The following is a 20,844-nucleotide window of genomic DNA, read 5'->3' as shown; positions in this document are numbered from 1 at the left end:
GAGAGAAATGAAATTTGAATTTTTATTTTATTTGTTGCATTTGTACCTCACATTTTCCCACCTATTTGCAGGCTCAAAGTGGCTTACATAGTACCGTACAGGTGTTCGCCCAGTCCGGTAGAGAGCAGATACAAGGTTATATTGTAGCTAAAAGGTCGTGTGTTTCAATCACCATGAGGGTCGGAAGGAGGAAAGGTTGTATGCTGTCCAGTACGATCATTGGTTTTGCTGTGTTGTCGGGTGTGGGGATTTACGTTGGATCGGTAGGGCTGGCTAGCCTAGTAATCTAAACAGTAGCCTACTCCAAGATGGAATTTGACAATGTATAATTCTATTCCAAAGCAGGTACCAGTCTAAAATGTCATGTAAACGGCATTTACACATCTCCAAATTATGTAGGAAATCTGAATCAGGTGTTTGAACAAAAAATTTGATTATTTTATTCATTAAACTTAACCCATATCTTTCAGTTGGAAATTACCCTAATTCTTGAATTTGGATTAATCGGTGCTTAAATTATATTATTTTTGAGCTATATCTACTGTAGTCCTGTAATGTACTATGGAGCTCATTTTCAAAGCAATTAGAGGGGCATTTTCGATATGACATCTAAATCTGAATATGGATGTTTTACACAAAACGTCCAAATTCTGAACAGGAAAGAAGGTAATTTTCGAAAAAGAAAAACGTCTATCTTTTTTTTCAAAAATACTATGGACGTTTTGTGATTTGGACTTTTTTTTTTGGTCCATTAAAAAAAAAACCCCCAAAAACACCCAAGTACAAAATGCACAAAATCAAGCCAATGGGATGTAGGAAGAGCCAGCATTTTTAGTAGACTGGTCCCTCTGACATCCCAGGACAGCAATAGGGCTTCCTAGGGGGCACTGCAGTGGACTTCATAAACTGCTCCCAGGTACACATCTGACCACTGCTCCCTTACCTTGTTTGCTGAGCCCAAAACCCACTCAAAACTCACTACCCACAACTGTACACCACTACCATAGCCCTTACGGGTGAAGGGGGCACGTATATGTGGGTACAGTGGGTTTCTGGTGAGTTTTGGAGGGCTCACAGTTTCATCCACAAGTGTAACAGGTTGGGGGAGGTAGGAGCCTGGGTCCACCTCTCTGCAGTGCACTGCACCCAACAGTAGACTACTCCAGAGACCTGAATGCTGCTGTTCTAATGGACCTCAGTATAACATCTGAGACTGGCAGAGGTTGGTAAGTAATGTTTTTTTCTCACATGTTTGGGGGGGGGGGGGGTGGCAAGGGGTTAGTGACCACTGGGGGAATAAGGGGAGGTCACTCCTGATTCCGTCCAGTAGTCTTCTGGCTATTTAGGGCACCCTTTTGTACCTTATTCATAATAAAAACAAGTCTAGCTCAAAATATCTATGTTTTAGTCCTGGACGGTTTTGTTTTGTTTTGTTCCATTATGGTTTGTGTTACTGCTGTCTGAGTCCTGTTTTCTTTTGCCTGCTTGTCTGAGCCTGCCTCGAAGTAGAGTCGGAGAGTTGTTTTTTTTCCGGCTCAGCTGTCAGTTCCTGCACTTTCCTGGTCCTGGGTAAGTCTTGCTGGGTTCCTGTTCGGGGACGGGCGATGGCAGCGGAGGCAGTAAAACGCTGTTCTCGATGCGGGAAACAGCATTCAACAGTGGGCCTTTGCAGCGTGGGGTGTGCTGATTTGGCGGGACTCGACGGAGCGGTGGCCCCCCCCCCAAGAGTGTGTTTTCCCGCCCGGAGCCTGGCGATTCTCACGCCATTTTGTGACCAGTTGCGGAGCCAGCTCCAGTAGTGGTTTTGGGCAAAGCTTCTTCTCCGCTGGTAGGGAAGTCGGGGGGGGGGGGGGGGGGCGCCAGGCACTGTGGATGGTGGTGCAGGTGCCATGGCTGCGACTTCCTCCGTTGCAGGGGAGGGGATTTCGCCAGAGTTAATTTTGCTACTCCATCAGGCGTTTTTGTTAAAAAGGGCCTTGCCCCCCCCCCCCCTCACGCGGCTGAGACAGCTTTGGCCTTTGATTCTCTCAGGGGTCTGGGGGTAACCAAGAGATTTTGGGTTTTCCCCCAGAGGACTTCTCCTCCCTTAAAAAGCTTAGGCCTTCTTTGGGGTCTGAGGAGGGATCCTGCATATGGTCGCCTGCAGCTTCCTCCATGGTGGCTCTCTCGGAGCAGACGGGGGTAGAGGACGTGGAGGACGGTGTTCTCACTGACCAACCGGAGGACTCTTTCGCCGTGAGGATTTTCCATAAGGAGAAGTTGTCTTCCTTTATCTCTCAGGCACTGGAAGCCCTGAATATAGAGGACCCTGAGGTTGCGGCTTCTCAGGCGGTCAACCCCAAGATGGCTAGTACCAGACGACCTTCTAAGGCCTTTCCGGTACATGAAACTATTGAAGAGTTGATTTCGGCCCAGTGGGCGGATCCGGATGGGGGGCTGAAAGTAGCCAGGGCTATAGCCAGGCTGTATCCAGTTTCAGCGGACCATTTAGAGCAGTTTGCTCTACCTAGGGTGGATGCCCTGGTGACGGTGGTCACTAAGAAGACTACTCTTCCAGTGGAAGGTGGTGTGACACTTAAGGATATGCAAGACAGACGGCTAGAGGCCTCTTTAAAACATGCCTCTGAGGTGGCCGCTTTGACACTTCAAGCTTCTGTTTGTAGTTCTTATGCGGCTAGAGCATGTCTCAGTAGGCTACATTCTATCATGGATTCGATTTCAGAGTCTGATATGCCGGGAACTCCTCAGATGTCGCTGATGGATATTGGGCTGGCGTACTTGGCGAATGCCTTGTATGATTTGGTCCGTGCTTCAGCCAAACTCATGGCCTTGACCATTTCCTCTCGGCGTCTTCTGTGGCTCCGTCATTGGGCCGCAGATATGGCCTCTAAGCAACGGCTCATTAAATTGCCTTTGCAAGGGAAATTGCTTTTTTGGGGATGACCTAGAAAAGATTGTTAAAATTTGGGGGATTCCAAATCTCAGCTTCTTCCGGAGGATAGACCCAAGTCTACTTCCAGGCAGGGAGCCTCGAGGTCATGTTTCAGAGACGCGACGGTATCGCCCGAGGCGGTCCAACGCAACCTTTCAGCATCCTCATTTTGCACAGCATTCTTCCTTTCGCAACGAGAAGCGTCCGACTGGACCCCCCTCTAGTCAGGGGGCTCCTTCTCGGGCCTCCCAATGATGGGGCGCAGGTCCACTCGGGAGGAGAGCAGATCGGTGGTCGGCGTTCTCTGTTTCTTCCAGAGTGGGCTAGAATTACTTCAGACCAATGGTGCGAGAAGGTTACAAGGTAGAATTCTTCTCTCCCGTCACAGACTTTTTTTCTGGAGTCCCACTGTGTATTGCGGGCCAAGAGGACAGCGGTTTTGCAGTGTTTGTGAGACTTGCTAAGGATAGGGGCTATCGTGCCTGTCCTCCTCTCGAAAGGCGCACAGGTCGGTGCTCCATCTTCTTTGTGGTTCCAAAGAAGGGAAAGGCTTTTCAGCCTATTCTCGATCTCAGAAAAGTAAACCAGTTTTTGCGGGCTCGTCACTTCCGCATGGAGACATTAAGGGCAGTTATTGCTGCTGTTCAACCAGTACAGACAGAGAGGGTGATACAGTATACAATAAGAGAAACAAAAAAGAAAAAGCAACACTGGGCCTTCAAGAGTGGGACAACAGGAGTACTTTATTAGCCAAAGACCAGACACGGGTTGGAACAATATAACTTTACGCATTTTATTAAGTCAATATAATTGCTTGTAATATCAATATTTTATTATTATTATTATTCTTTATATATCATTTATGCTTTGATACTTTTACTATCTATTTGATATATTTTATTGATGTATTTATATGTTTTTATTAATAGACCCCTGAGGCAGGCGCCTTTTTGGCGCCGAAACACGGCCCGTGTCGGGTCTTTGGCTAATAAGTACTCCTGTTGTCCCACTCTTGAAGGCCCAGTGTTGCTTTTTCTTTTTTGTTTCTCTTATTGTATGCTGTTCAACCAGGCAAGTTTTTGACAGCTCTCGATTTGAGGGAAGCTTACCTGCACATTCCCATTTGGCAGCCCCATCAGAGATTTCTCAGATTTGCGGTTCTGGGTCAGCACTTCCAGTTTCAGGCCCTTCCTTTCGGAATGGCCACTGCCCCATGCACTTTTTCCAAGGTTATGGTGGTGGTGGTGGCGTTCTTGCAGAAGGAGGGGATTCGAGTGCATCCATATTTCGACGACTGGCTGATTTGGGCGATGACAGCAGAGGAGAGTCGAGTGGTCACCAACCGAGTGATTCCGGTGTTGCAATCCTTAGGTTGGGTGGTCAATATGGACAAGAGTCATCTGGTTCCTACTCAGAGTCTGGAGAATCTTGGAGTGCAATTCGATACAAAGTGGGGGAAGGTGTTTCTCCCCGAGGGGCGAAGGATCAAATTGCTTTCTCAGATACGGACCTTATTGAGTCGTCGCGCTCCCCGGGTGTGGGGCTATGTTCAGCTCCTCGGTTCCATGACGGCAACCTTGGAGGTCATTCCATGGGCAAGGGCTCACATACAGCCTCTTCAGAACTTCCTTTTGAGCAGATGGTCGCCAATGTCGCTGGATTATCGACGACGCCTTCCTTGGTCGGGCCAGGGACAGTCTCGCGCGGTGGCTCCAGTCAACCAATTTGCAGAAGGATGTTTCTCTGGCGTCTCCCAATTGGGTGATAGTCGTGACGAATGCCAACCTTGCGGGCTGGGGAGCCCATTGTCTTCATTGAGTAGCCCAGGGATCCTGGACCCCTCTCGTAGCGACTTGGCCGATAAATCATCTAGAGTTGCGAGCAGTCGTGAATGCGCTGTGGAGTTTTCAGGACCTTCTGCAGGGGCAGACGGTTCGTGTATTCTCGGACAACACCATGATGGTGGCCTACATCAATCGGCAGGGGGGCACTCGCAGTCTACCCTTGGCAGTGGAAGTGTCTTGTCTTCTAGTATGGGCGGAAGCGCATGTTCAGAGTCTGTCGGCACTGCACAACAGCTTCTGTATGTTTTTCCTCTGTGGCCTCTGATAGGGAGAGTTCTTTGCTGCATAGGGCGGCATCGGGGGCCGGTCATTCTAGTGGCCTCAGACTGGCCCCGCCGGCCGTGATAGGCGGATCTCATTCGAGCACTCTCAGAGCCACCATTGCGACTTCCGGTGACTCCCGATCTGCTGCATCAAGGGCCAGTTCATATGGAAAATCCCTCCCGCTTTGGTCTTATGACCTGGCTATTGAGAGGCGGCAGCTGAGGATGAAGGGATTTTCAGGACCAGTCATTGCCACTCTTTTGGGGGCATGGAAGCAGTCTACTTCAGCAGCGTGCGCGTGAGTGTGGAAAGCTTTCTCGGCGTGGTGTGCTTTGCATGCTGAATCACCTTTTCGGGAGGACATTCCGATTATTCTGGAGTTCCTTCAGGATGGTCTTCAAAAGGGATTGGCATATAATTCCCTTCAAGTGCAGGTGGCTGCGCTAGCTTCTTTTAGGGGCAAACTTGACGGTTCCTCTTTAGCAGCTAACTCTGATGTGGTCCGTTTCCTACATGTGGCTCTTCGGCTTCCTCTGCGGCAACCGTGCCCGGCATGGCATTTGAATGTGGTACTGCGAGCCCTCCAGGCCCCACCATTTGAGCCGTTGAATAACGTTTCTGAGAAGGATCTAACACTTAAGACAGTGTTTTTGGTGGCCATTGCTTCGGCTAGGAGGATTTCTGAAATTCAGGCTTTTTCTTCCAGAGATCCTTTTTTGCAGTTTTCTGAAGCAGGGGTGTCGATTCGGACGGTGCCGTCATTTCTACCTAAAGTGGTTTCGGCTTTCCATGTCAATCAAGTGGTTTATCTTCCGTCTTTTTGAAGAGAGGATTATTCGGGGGAGTTTGCCTCACTACATTTTCTGGACGTGCAGAGAGCCTTGTTTCGGTACTTGCAGATCTCTTAACGAGTTTCGACGCACGGATCATCTCTTTGTGCTCTTGTCGGGATCGGAAAGAGGTGAGGCGGCTTCTAAGGCTTCCATTACTCGCTGGATTAGGGAAGCCATTTGAGCGGCGTATCTGCTACAAGGGCGGGCATCTTCAGTGGCCCTGAAGGCGCATTCTACTTGGGCACAGGCGGCTTCTTGGGCGGAGGCGTCAGCCTTATCTCTGGAAGAGATTTGTCAGGCGGCTACTTGGGCGTCCCGTCATACTTCTGCGATGCATTATAGGCTAGACGTGTTTGCTAGGGAGGATGTGAGTTTTGGGGCGGGAATGCTTTGGTACATCCCACTAGCTCCTGGATTCATCTGCTGCAAGTGACAAGGATGGTAAAATGATGTCTTACCTGATAATTTTCTTTCCTTTAATGCAGCAGATGAATCCAGGATCCCTCCCTAGTTCAGCCGATAGTTTTTTCATTTTCCCCGCAGTGTGGCTATTTTTTCCTTCCGGGTTCTCTTTTGCAGAGTTCAGACAGATATGGGAACGTGGAAAGGATTCCGATTTCTGGATCAAGTTGCAGTTATTTTGAAGTTCTTATTTGGTTCTATGTTTTTCATAGTGAGGATGGTTTCTGGTTGTTATTGGTTTCATATTTTTGGCCTTGGCAAATGCTTACGAATGACATACTAACTGAGGAAGAAGCTGGCCGTCTGGCATCACTGCCTTTAGTTTGTTTATCTCTATCTCCACCTGATGGTAGGCGGACTTAACCCACTAGTTCCTGGATTTATCTGTTGCATTAAAGGAAAGAAAATTATCAGGTAAGACATAATTTCACCTTTGAATAACTAATAATCTATACTTCATCACTGCTATAAAAAAAAGTTAGTGCAGCCTGCACACACATAATTTACATAATAACATACAAATGATGGAAGATAAAGACCTGCATGGTCCATTCAGTCTACCTAGAAATATGGCCAGGGTTGTCCCTGCTGTTCTGTAGAGGTTAACTCCCCCCCTCCTTTGTTATATGACTTGTGCTGGCAGGTTTGTGAAGGTTACCATCCCCCCCCCCCCCCCCCCAAGTCTCCTTTGTCATTAAGGGCCCTGTTTACTAAGCTATGCTGTAGATGCGTTAGTGTTTTTAGCGCATGCTAAAAATGAGCACATGCTAACACTAGAGACACCTTATATTCCTATTGGTGTCTCTATCGTTACTGCGCACGCTAATTTTTAGCATGTGCTAAAAATGCTAGCGCACCTTAATAAAAGGGGCCCTATGTTTGCATTTGCCACTCCATGCAGGTTAACCCTTCCTATGCTCTTTTTTTATCTGTTTTATTTGTGTGTCCTTTATGTTTTGCTTTGAGTGGAAATACTGCAAAAGTAAAGTAACTTATAACTATTCACACAAATACCCACAAAAAAAAATATTGAAATATATATAAACAAATGTCATTAAATAAGAAAAATAGCCAATGGCTTTGAAATACATTCCAGATGATATTCAAGGTAATTTAAGCAGGCAGGAGAGACTCGACTAATTGCTGATATTCAGCGGCACTTAACTGGTTAGTGTGCTGAATATTCACAATTAGCGCCTGAGCCAAAACTGGCTAACTTGTGGGCGTTCTGGGAGCGAAGTTGGCACTTATGCAGTTAACTGCTAACATTTAGCCCTTTACAGCATAAGATAACCGCTTAAATTGGGCCACATAAATCGTAGACCTATCTTTAAGCGGTTCAGCTTATCTGTTCAAGGATGAATAGCGGCACTTAACCATACAAGTTTTAGCAGCTAACCTATAACTGGATATTCAATGCCAGTGCCCGGACATGGCCTGGCACTGAACATGTGGGAATACAGCCAACAGTGGACATAAAAATGCTGATTGCCACTGGCTGAATATCAGCCAAATTGTTTCTATAGTAATTGTGACTGTTCTTTTCGTTTGAATATCATCTCAATAACTCGTGAAGATTATTGCACATATTCTGGCAGAAGTAATCAAACCTTGGGGTCTGCTGAATTTTCAAAAGGAAACTCCTTGGCAGCCACACACTGCAGGTACATTTTTTAGCCTTGGACTTTATATTTACATGAGAACAGATTCAAAGTGAAGGCCTAAAATTACGTATATTGATTTGTAAATTAAAATCACCATTTCTATTATCTCTGCCCTGAATTAAACCTACCCCCCTTTTCTCATAGGCCAAGCTACACATACTGCCAAACCATGTACGTATTCTTACTTGCACTAAGAGGGAGGGGCAATATTCAAAGTAATACTGCATTTGAGCATGTCTACATACCATTTTTCATCACAGTTCTTAATATGGATTTTTTATACTAAATATGCTGTTTCCCCACTTCTTGGGTATAAGTTCTTGCAGTTTTTTGCAATATAGTGTGAATGCCAGTTACCTGTCTATTTTCTCACAGAACAAAGACAAATAAATAGGTGAGATATCAGGAAGCATATTTTCAAAGCACTTAGACTTATGTGGAGGGGCATTTTCGATATGACATCCAAGTCTGACTTTGGACGTTTTGCAAAAAATATCCAAAATCTGAATAGGAAAGAAGGACATTTTCAAAAAAGAAAAACGTCTATCTTTTTTTTCAAAAGTACTGTTTTGAACAAGGTTGTGTGATTTGGATGTTTTGTTTTTTGGTCCATTTAAAAAAAAAAAAAAAAAAATCCAAGTGCAAAACACAAAATCAAGCAATTGGCATGTAGGAGGAGCCTTCAGTGGTCATCTGGTCATTTAGGACACCTTTTTGTGCCTTAGTCATTATAAAAACAGATCTAGCTCAAAATGTCTTAGTTTTAGTCCTGGACGGTTTTGTTGTGTTCCATTATGGTTGAAAAACGTCCAAGTGTTAGGAACATCCAGATCCCGCCCTTAACATGCCCCTGACATGCCCCCTTGTGATTTGAAAAGCCTTCTGACGGATTTCATGGAAAAACGTCTAAAAATTGGTTTTGAAAATACCAATTTGGATGTTTTTGTGAGAAAAACATCCAAATGTAGATTTATGCCACTTTGGACATTTTTCTCATTTAAAATTGAGCTCCATAGTAACCTATGGAACCCTGTACGTCTAAGTGCATTGAAAATAAGCCCCCAGATGTACCACCTATCAATAAGCTACTTCTCAACATTTACACAAAGAATAAAAATGTAGACAGCTTCCTCACAGACCAACTGTACTTGCAAAATAAATGTCTCCAAATATCAGGAAAGGTTAAACATTCAACCATGTCCAATAGCAATAATTCAAATAAACAGACTCAACAATTATAATAATATATGATATTTGAGTGCTCTAGGAACCCTATTAATAACAAGTCGCCCATCATAACTTAAAGAAGCAAATAGCCATGGGTCGGCAGATGACCATTCAGCTGCATACACACTGTCTTCATGTTCTTCATAGGTAGCTATTACACTGTCCTGTAGTGGCTCTTTGGTTCTGTAACAAAAGCACATGAAAAGGTAAAAAAGAAAATTGCAACTGATTTGTATAGAAAGGTAAATGTTGATCTTAAAATTTTGTAGTATCTACTGTAAAGATGTTGAATTATTGTGTAGGCATTCAACAGTAGTCCCAGTGAGAAAAATATTTTCTGTCCATAACAATAACTTAGACTTAAACCTAAGAAATGCTATCATTTAGTGAGCAGTTATAGTGCCTAGGGGGCCATTCTCAATTTATCTACTTTAAGTCACAGTTCAAGATGATATGAAAAACTATAGCATTAGCTGCCTCCAACTGAAAATGATCTGATTAGCACAACAGACAGCCATACACTTTGTTTTGGTGATGTATGTGTGTGCATACATACATCTATATCTATATGTATCTATATTTATATATCTATATCTATACACACACATATAATATATATTTTACATATTAGCATCTTTTCATGACTGTGTATACTGTAAACTAACTAGGGTATAAAACATAAAACAGATGCCCCAAGAAGTGGAATCACTGAGTTTATCCTGAAAACACCATGTTGAATTTCTAGCTGCACTAACAGTTCAAAATGTATATGGTCCAAACTGTCCATAGCGAGAAAAAGAGACAGAGAAAGAACACACTGAAATATTACTGATCTAGGCATAAAGAAATGCATTAATCAAAGTAGACTTGCTTGATATTAAAGGTTTAGATCTCAACTGAAACACTAGTTATGTGTGCTTGCTATAGTGTAAAACTCCAGATCAAAGTGCTTTGGAATTCTTTTTTATGTTGTAAATTAATTTCTTTTACAGGCCACTCTAGATGAACCTTTAGCCTTGCGCTCCCTCAATATTTAGGCCTGTAGGCTCCCCCCTTGAAATTCTGATTTTGAAAAAAGATACAATTATGATCACTTCAACGCCACCACTCCTAAAATGACCCAGTAGAATTGTATAAAAGTATAAAAATACACAGTTCTTTCAGCTTGTGTGGACATCAGGACCTAATATTTTGACTGCAGCCACTGCCCAAGGCAATAGCCTAATCTGCATACATGTTAAGCCACCCCTGTTCTTTTATAGGCTTAAAATACTAACCCAATCAGATTTTCTTGAGTCTGCTTTGGAATCCCTCTATCTTCTAGGAAACATTGCAGTTTGGGACAGGTCATAGAACATGTAGGAGTTATTATCCAAAGAGATGACACAATATGCGCACAGTATCTTAATTAGAATCAAGCTCCCATATCCAGAATTTGCTGATGATAAGCAAGACATATTTTCTCCTCACTTGTGCCATCTAGCCACATCCAGAAAAATACAGATTTTCTCACCTTGAAAGCTATTGTCAGTCAAACAACAACAACAAAAAAATAGTCTAAGCAGAGCTTCTTTATCCTGGAGGAATAGAAATGTTACCTACAAAGTATTTCTGGACTTCACCTCATCTATTCAAGAATCTCTGTTAAGTTTAAACTGTCTGATGAAACTTCTGCCATAGAGCTTTCCACAGTGGTTGCAAGCTGTTTCTTAGTAACTGGTATATAATAAATCTATGCAAAGAAGGCAATGCTGAAAGTCTAAATACAGTATTTAAAAGTCTCTCTCAAGAATCTATAAAAAAGATTTTGGGTGAAACTGTTAACATTTAGGGTAAATTCAAATGTCTCATATAGTTGTCAAAATTTTCCATTTTTTAATGATGGATCATTTTATCTTGAAGTAACACAGTTTGAATTTCGTTTAACCTGTTGAACTTGGTTCCCCAATTTCTCATCCATCACTGAGCAAGAAACAAAACTCTCTTCCACTTTCTGGAGCCTGGAAATATTCGGGTGCACCGATGGTACTGTTCCAAAACATACTTTGTATAGGTAGTCCAGAGTTGACCAGACTGCATCGAGAATAACCTCTGCTGGTTTGACTAAGGGGGGACAAGAATTTTCAAACCTCTCTCCTGGTCTCTTTCACCAGTTCCTACGGGCAGCAATTCAGCTTCCATCGCTGCCTGAGCTGTAATTCCAAATGAAAGAGAAAGCAGTTGAGGCCCACGCACTGCCACAACTGGCAGAATGCCTTCCATTGCCCTATGCAGCTCCTCAGTCACTCATCTGCTGTGCTGGGGAAACTGAAGACCCGAGGGGCTAAGTGAGACTTCATTTCCAAGGTACAGGCTCTTCCTCACATCCAGACCTGCTGGCTCACCCCGGGCCATTCCATGCATATAATCAGTAATCTTTGCCTGTCACGTTAGAGGGTTTTGCACCACCCGCGTGGCAGGTAAGAGATTACCCTGCCATTTTAGCATAAGAATGTATTTTTCTAATGGCAAAATAGACCTGAATAAAGGAAAATCAAAGCAGAAATTCAGAGTTTGTGACTCACTTAACTGCCATCTTGGCAGCCAGCAGCAGTGTCTCTGAGCCCTACTGTCACTGCTGACCCCCTGCATGTGCTCATTTTTCATGCATATGCATGTGAAAATTGAGTATGCGTAGAGGGTCAGTGTGGCAGTGGGCTTGGGAACATTGCCACCAGCTGCCATTGCTTGGAAAGAGTTCTGGCTGATGGAAAATGAGGTCTCAAGCTGGTGGGGCTTGGGAATCCCTGCCAGCCATAAGCAAGGATGCACCAATTTTGGATGGTTCTGAGTCCAAAGTTGGTGGGCCCCTGCCCACACATGGCTATGCCACTGCTTCAGACTTTGGTCTTTATAGTTATCTGATTTCTTCTTTTACATGTGTTTTAGCATTTGAAGTATTTCAGAGTCAGACAGGAAAAATATCGTACATTACTCATTTTCTACTGATATTACAACTTATGCTGTTACAATAGTAAGAAGGACTTTGGTTAATATATCATTTGCACTTAAATGACCACAGACTAAGATGTCGATGTAGCCAGTAGGTATTTTTATAGATCAATGCTTGCTGCATCTTCCCCTCTGGCACTGTGGTGAATAAAGAATATCATTGAACAAAACCTTTCAACAGCTGACAACTAGCAGTGCATCATGATATGGATATATGCTTTCTTCTAAGATTAGAATATTGTGTTTTTTGTTAATTTTTCTATACATAAAAACAAATGACAATCCAAAAGAGAACTGAAACATTAATATGTCATACTAGATACAACTTATCTATTTAATGCATGTGGAATATCCAAAGCAGTACTTCTACCATATCTGGCATTTGCAGATGACACTGGAATACAATTCTGTATCCAGGATAACACTGTCAAATTCTGACCTGCTAATTATTTTTCATTTATTTAGGCATTTCCACAGATTTCAGTAGATATCATGCAGAAAAAGCTTAGATTACCGAGATTCATCACATCCCTTAAATTTTTATTGACAGCTACAATCATGTAGATTCCGTACATCTCTTGGCATGTAACAAATGCTGAGAGATCAAGCAAATGGGTTCTACCAAAATTTCTGCTCCATGAACCAAATGTACTACTGGATAAATAAGACAGAAAACAGAATGGAGCGATGCGTTGTAAGACTTGACTTTAATGTTTTGTTATGTAGCATGGTTATGCTATAATCAGTAGTGTTTTGCCAGCAATGACATTCTCAGCACAAAGAAAATGACTTACCACGGTTGGTAACCTATTGGATTTTCAAGCTAGCTCAAATTAAGCTCTGGAACTTGGTGCCAGAGCATGTTGTTACAGTGGTTAGCATAACATGGTTTAAAAAAAGGTTTGGCCAAGTTCCTGGAAGAAAAGTCCATAGTCTGCTATTGAGACAGACATGGGGAAGCCACTGCTTGCCCTGGGATCAGCAGCATAGAATCTTGCTACCAATGGAGCCGCTAGACAGAAATATTTGGGGTGGCAACAGGGGGGCAAGTTAGGAATGGAGGGAGGCAAGTCATAGCGACATTTCCACATATCATGCCTACCACATCACATACTCCTCCCCAACCCCTTTTTTAAATTAGCAATAAAAGATGCCATGAACTTTTATGCATAAACAAACCCTTTCCTTCCAGCTAGATTCACCTACCAGTTAAAACCACCATTATAATTAATAGCATCATTCAATAAATTCTTCTGTGTGGAGTGAAGTCTGGATTCTCTACAGGATTAGACAGAATCTCAATATAAACCCTGCACCTCCAGTTCTATATCACAAATTCCATATTCCCTAACAGAGCTATCCATCTTACAACACATCACACAAGAAAATATTGAAATGATGATTATCACCTCAGAAGCAACACATGCTCCTTCCACTGCCAGACATGTTTTTAAAAAAATATTTTTATTGAAAGTTTTTAAACTTTATCAACAAGCAAAGACAGCTAGAAATCAGACTGATAACAATTACAGTGATATCAATTACAATATAACCAATCATCTTCCTCCTCCCCTCCCCCAATCCCAAAACATTATTCCACTAGATGGTCAGCCCTCTGTAGCTAGAAAATCGTCCAGTGTCTTGAAATTATCAACTAGGTGGCACAGTCAATCTTGGTGCATCAAGGTCTATCCCAGAGCGGGATCTCCATGTAGCATATTTATCCCATTGTTTATGGAATTGTATGATTTGTTCCATACGGAGTGCTATCAACTTAGACATCAAACATATAAATGACAAGTGACCGACTCACCCGCAAATGCGCAGTAGAGACTTCCCTCTCTGTCCCGCCCTCGCGTCAAGACGTGATGACGTCAGAGGGCGGAACAGAGAGGGAAACGGATGCTGCCGCTGGAGCCGAAGGAACATTGCTGGCGCACCAACCTCCACCCCCCCCATCCCCGACGTCATCGCCGCCTCCGCTCCCGCGCCCCCCTCCGTATCGGGCCCCCTGCACTGACATGACAGCGCTTCTCACCTCCGTATGGAAGCACTGCAGGCAGCAGCAGAGCAATCTGCTGCTGCCTGCAGAGCTTTCACACGAAGGTGAGTGGCGCTCTCATGTCAGTGTAGGGGGCCAGGCATGGAGGGGGGAGGGAGCGGCGGCGAGGAGGGTAGCTAGACATGGAGGGAGGGCAGAGGGAGAGAGAGGAGGGTTGCTGGACATGGGGGGAGGGCAGGGGAGAGAGCAGGGTGGGGGGTGGCTAAGGGAAAGAGGAGGGTTGCTGGACATGGGGGGAGGGCATGGGAGAGAGCAGGGTTGGTGGACGTGGGGGGGGGGGGGGGGGAGGCCAAGGGAAAGAGAAGGGTTGCTTGATATGGGGGGAGGGCAAGGGAGAGAGAAGAGTTGCTGGATATGGGGGAGGGCAAGGGAGAGAGGATGGTTGGTGGACAGGGAGAGGCCAGGGGATACAGGAGGGCTGCTGGACATGGGGCGGGGGAGGGCAGGGGAGAGAGCAGGGTTGCTGAACATGGATCGGGGGGAGGGGAGGGCAGGGCAGAGAGGAGGTTTGCTGGACATGGATGGATGGAGGTGAGAAATATTACATTTTGCAAAACACAAATCTCGCCCGTTTTAACGGGCTTAATGGCTAGTCTGATATAAGTAGTCTACTGCCAGACATGTTGATTAAAAGTTAGATGGGTTTTTGTTTGTGTGGTGACTCTACATGATGTTTTTATTTTGGGTGGCAAGGGTCTGCTTTCAAATAGGGCCAGACACTTTCCAAAATAACACAAAACCCTGAAAAAGACATTCAAAACCTACACAGGAAGCTTACCAAACCATAACAACCCTAACTTACCTATAAAAAGACAGTCCTATAAATATTACCCTAGGTCCTAGAGCAACAACATACCTACTCTACTGGGAAACTGGAACAAGCCGGACTGTTTCAGATTCCTAAATAAAGAGTACTTGTTAGCAGAATCCGTCACCTCAGCTGCACATATATAACATAGACAGACCAACACCTAATAAAAAATAGGAGACCACAAAACATCTGCAGAGAAAAACTGAAATGGAAACCCCCCTCCCCTCTGCCCACGAAAACCAGACTCTATAAGCAGGACAATACTGGTAAAAGAGAAACAAATACATTTTCTCCTGTACTCTACAAAATGCAAAAACAGAAAATATGTTCATTTCCCAAAGCAGACATGTTTCAATCCTTAAAAAGTATTAAATAATATTTTTTCTTTTCTACCTCTGTTGTTGGGGCATTTTATTTCTGTAATTGTGTTGGTCCCAGTCTCTTTTCCAGTTTCCTTGTGTCAATCTTCTCCTAATTTATTCTCCAGGTTTGTCTTGCAATTTCTTCTCTCTCCTCTTGTCTTTTTCTTTTCTATATCTGTCTGCCATTAATCTTTTTCATATTTTCCCCATTTTTTCTTCTCTGTATTTATATTTGCCCATTTGATTTTACCCTAATTCTCCCTCTCTTTCACCCTCTTCTTAGTCTCCTTTTCACCTCTCATCTACCTACCAACTTTTTCTCCCTCTCATCTCCTCTCTATTACTCTCACTACCCCCTCTGTCTCTCTCTTTCTCCAGTCTTCTATTTTCCGCCCTCCATTTTTCACCCACTCCCCAGTCCTCTATTTCCATCCTCTGTACTCACCCTCACATCCCCTCACTAGCTCCATCCCTTGCATGTAGGCCATTCTTCTACCTCTACCTCATCTCCACCCTGACTCAGCCCCTTCAGAGATCCCTTTTCTCTCATGCCCCTCCCATCCCTTTCATACTTTCTCCAGTCTTCCAGGTCATTCATATTATTATGCTTCAACCTTTCTCCACACTTCATCCATTTCTCTTACTCCCCATTTTACACTCTCACTCATTCTCCCAACTCATCTACACCCCCCCCCCACACACACTCATATCTACCAATTGCAGGTTCCTTGCTATTTTCTTGAAATTCTCTCTTCATCTCTCCCATCCATAGTTCCCTGCTCCCCCTCCTCACCCGGGGCCAGTTCAATCCAACCCCACTTTTCTCCTGCCCAAAGAAAGGACAATTCAAGATCAGTAAGTGTGGGATAGACAGAACAAACCACTGAAGAATGGAGAAGCAATATCCCCAACTGCAGTAGCTACCATCTTCCTGGTTTTTTGCATTTGGAGCAGTACTAAGTACGAGCTTGAAGCATTTGCCGCCTAACTGAACAATTGTCATCCCACACTTAAATTCACGATGCAATGCAGTCAGAGCACTATCTCGTTATTTATTTATTCTGATTTATTTACCGCCTTTTTAAAGGAATTCACTCAAGGTGGTGTACAGTAAGAATAGATCAAACATGAGCAATAGGCTCGTTCCTGGATGTTATGGTTAAGAAGGCGATAAGAAGATTGGAGAATAGTGTGTTATTGGAGACTAGTGTGTTCTGCAAGGATACAGATAGGAACACTTTTCTCGACTATACAAGTTGCCACCTGAAGAAATTAAAGGACAGCTTGCCTTTCTCCCAATTTCTACGGTTCAGGAGGATTTGTTCAGAAGACAAAGACTTAAAAGAGAAATCGAAAGATCTGAAGAACAGACTAAGAGATAGGGGATATCTGAATTCAATAGTTCATCAAGCTTACAGAAGGGCTAAATGTAATAATCGTGACTACTTACTACTACAGAGGAAGAGAGATGACACGGGTGAGAAGGACACAATAACATGTGTTATGAGACACTCTACTGCTGCCCCAAAAGTGGCCACCATGATTAGAAAACACTGGCATATTATCCAGACATTACCAATATTTTCAGAAGTCAAGAGTGAGAATGGCTTACAGCAGAGGTAGGAACCTTAAGGAAATCCTTTATCTGGCAGCTTTAAGATCAGCAACCCACATGAGTGTCTCTGAAGTTGGATACACGAGATGTGGGTCAAGTCAGATGTGTGACGTTATGCTTGTCACAACAGGAGTTTGCAGATCCACGGTCAGGCAGGAATTTTGTTCTTCGATCAAAGATGTCCTGCACATCTGAATTTGTGGTTTATCGCATCATATGCCTGTGCAAAAAGCTCTATGTTGGACAAACTTCAAGAAAACTAGCCACAAGGTTGACGGAACATAAGAGCAATATACACATCAAAAAGATTACAGCACCTTTGGCAGCACATTGTATTAAAGAAAACCATGAGTTTGAATCTTTGAGATGTGCTGCCTTACAGTTAATTTTAGCTTTAGAGGGGCAATAGAAAACTTGTGCTCCTTCAACAAGAACAAAAATGGATACATCGGTTGCAGACAGTGCCCCCAGGAGGGTTCAACTCTAGGACTGAGTGGATCCACCTCTTCTGAACAACAGGGCTTTAATTTTTTCAAAGGCATTCATTGGTGAATTTTCTAAGTCTTTGACTGGTCAACACTTTAAAGCTACTCATTGGCCGATCCAGGCCACCAGCATCTGAGGTCACTGTATAAGTTAGAGCGCCATGTTTGTGATCAGTATTGGGCAGAAGAGTAGATTACAGAAGTGAAGTGAGGTGTAGTCAGTGGGTGGACAGTAAGCTGAGTTGATATTTGAATATTCAGAAACATTGCTTGCTATTCTCTCTAGACAGTCACACTGACCACAGGACCTGAAACTTTGGCCATTGTTGGCCGTGGAAACAAAATAAGACTGTGCCACTGCAAAGATAAGTTTCTGTTTACTAAGCATTTAAAAAGAATTTTAAAAAAGTAATTTTGTCAATCCATATTAAAGAGACTATAAGAACTTAAGGAGGTTTTTATGCCAATGATGAGAGTGAGTGCTCCGTAAAATTGAAAACAGTTGAGCTATGTAGAACGGAGTCACTGCACGACATTTGAGGCTTTTACTCCTTGTCTTTAAGACTTCAAGTGAACAACATCACGCTAATATAAAATAAAAAGGATTTGTGTAATTGATTTGCCATAGTACTACTACTACTATTTAGCATTTCTATAGCGCTACAAGGCGTACGCAGCGCTGCACAAACATAGAAGAAAGACAGTCCCTGCTCAAAGAGCTTACAATCTAATAGACAAAAAACAAAGTAAGCAAATCAAATCAATTAATGTGTACAGAACCAAAAAATAACATAACCATAGAAAACTGTAGTAGATAAAAGACTATATGGCCTGTCCAGTCTGCCCATCTACACCAACTACCAATCTCTACAATCCTGTCCTCTCCCTCTGTACTTTGTCCCATGCATTGTGGAATTCAGATACTGTCCTCATCTCTATCACATCTGTTGGAAGGCCTTTCCACACATCCACTATCCTTTCCTTAGATTACCCCTATCCCTTTCACCTTCATCCTATGACTCCTCATTCCAGAGCTTCCTTTCAATTGAAAGAGGCCTACCTTCTGTGCATTTTTACTACAGAGGTAGTTAAATGCCTCTATCGTATCTTTCCTCTCCTGCCTAACTTCCAAATTATACATACTGAAATCTTTGTATCCATATACATTATGACAAAGATCACTGACCACATTAGTAGATGTCCTCTGGACTGACCCCATAATGTTTAAATCTTTTGGGTAACTATTTTTCTGTTGCATTTGTTTGAAAAGATTAAAAGAAAATACCAAGTCATGAATAACAATCTAAACTGTACCCAAAAATGTAAGTTTGAGCAAAGGAGTACTACTACTACTACTAATAGCATTTATATAGCACTACCAAATGCACGCAGCGCTGAACATTTGACATAGAGAGACAGTCCCTGCTCAAAGAGCTTACAATCTAGGAGTACAAGTGTTCTTCAGGTACTGACTATCCCAAGCCATTTCTGAGGTGACAAAGCTGATACACCCATCCTAAAATCTAAGCAGTTTACAAACTAAAAAATCTAAATTTAGGGGAGAGAAACACTCTGGAGATCACAAAGGAAATCTAGTTACAATCAGTGTAAATGACTGTGCAATTTTATAAAAGCCTTTTCTGTTTAAAACAGGCTTTGCAAGAAAAAAACCCTTTATTAAATTACACCCATTATGTCACAAAAATAAAGTTCTATTTTTTTTTAATAAACAAAAAGTTTGAATATAAAATACAGGCTCTGATTACTGATACATACTTGTCTTCTTGATGGTGATCCTCTTGGTCACTCAGTTCATCATCATCTATCAGGTGTCCAAAAGGTTCAGAAGAAATAGATACCATGTTAGATAAAATGACCCTGCTGTCGCTACTACCAGTCAGGACCAATTGATCATGAGAATGGTTGTACCTGACACTCCAAACCCTGTAATACATAATTAAATTCTATTGGTGCAAGCAATTTCTAATTAAATTTCACAAGTGCACAGCACGTCTAAGGAATATTAAGAAAAGGGTGTAGAGCTGATTTCAGACAATTTTATCTATATTTACACAGAATCTTTTATTTAAGATTTCAATATGCTTTGAAAATATAATTAAGGTGACTAGATAAAATCATTGTTTTAGGCATAGGCTAAGCCAGTTTTGCTTTTGCTTCACTAAGAGGGGCATTTTCGATATGATGTCTAAGTCTGAATTTGGACGTTTTACAAAAACGTCCAAATTCAGAACAGGAAAGTAGGCCATTTTTAACAAAAAAAACCCCCGTCCATCTTTCCCTTTTGAAAATACTGTTTGGAACAATGTTTTGTGATTTGGACATTTTATTTTTTGGTCTATTTTCAAACAAAAAATGTCCAAATGCAAAACGACTAAAACAGAGGAGGAGTGGCTTAATGGTTAGTGCAGCGGGCTTTGATCCTGGCAACATGAGTTTGATTCCCACTGCAATTCCTTGTGACCTCGGGCAAGTCAGGTGCACGAGGGGCATTTTTGGATATGATAAGTCTGAATTTGGACGTTTTTGTAAAAAGTCCAAAATCAAAACAGGAAAGAAGGTCATTTTCTACAAAAAAAAAAAAGTCTCTCTTGCTTCCTTTTGAAAATGCTGTTTGGAAATACGTTTTGTGATTTGGACATTTTATTTTTTGGTCCATTTTCAAGCAAAAACCATCCAAATGCAAAACATCCAAAATAAACAAGAAAATTCACAATAGAGTGAAACTATTCACATGTTCTAAGTGTGGTAAAAGCTTTGGTTTATTTATTTGTTGCATTTGTATCCCACCTTTTCCCACCTCTTTGCAGGCTGAAAGTTGTAATGTAAATCTCAAAGTGTGTTAAAAGTCCACACAGGAGAGAAACCATTAGCATGTATACAGTGTCATAAAAGCTTTGGTTAGAAGGTAGATCTCACAATGCACCACAGAATACACACAGGAGTGAAACCATTTACATGTCCTGAGTGTGGTAAAAGCTTTGGTTTGAAAGAAAGCCTCACATGGCATCAACGAATCCACACAAGGATGAGGAGGTGTACTGAGGAGGTAAAAGCTTCAGTTGCATTGGGCCAAATAATTAGGGAATGTACACTCTTGCTATGAAGTATGGAGAAATAGCACTCTGGTATTTAGATATATGTAATGAGACCTTCTTTTTATCTATAGATCTGAATTGAAAGCCCAAATCTACTGATAAACAATAGACACAAGGCTCAGATGTTGTTAAAAAAAAATAGAAAGCTTGGCATCAGGTAGAATACTGGAAAAGTG

General features: G+C 42.6%; 1 protein-coding gene across 1 annotated transcript in view; it reads right to left on the bottom strand.

Annotated features, from left to right (window-relative positions):
* Positions 1–9,001: 9,001 nt before the first annotated feature.
* The window catches only part of EIPR1 (EARP complex and GARP complex interacting protein 1), a 329,744-nt gene continuing 317,901 nt past the window's right edge, over positions 9,002–20,844 (bottom strand). Inside the window, exons 8-9 of the mRNA XM_030198922.1 lie at positions 19,329–19,496; positions 9,002–9,409 (exon numbers count right to left, since the gene is read on the bottom strand). Of these exons, the coding sequence (XP_030054782.1) occupies positions 9,235–9,409; positions 19,329–19,496 (343 nt within the window). The 3' untranslated portion in view covers positions 9,002–9,234. The remainder of the gene's footprint in view (positions 9,410–19,328; positions 19,497–20,844) is intronic.

The sequence above is a fragment of the Microcaecilia unicolor genome, chromosome 3, assembly GCF_901765095.1.
Source record: "Microcaecilia unicolor chromosome 3, aMicUni1.1, whole genome shotgun sequence".
NCBI classification, from domain to species: Eukaryota; Metazoa; Chordata; class Amphibia; order Gymnophiona; family Siphonopidae; genus Microcaecilia; species Microcaecilia unicolor.
Note: the sequence above shows the minus strand (reverse complement) of the source record. Positions and strands in the feature narration are given on the sequence as shown.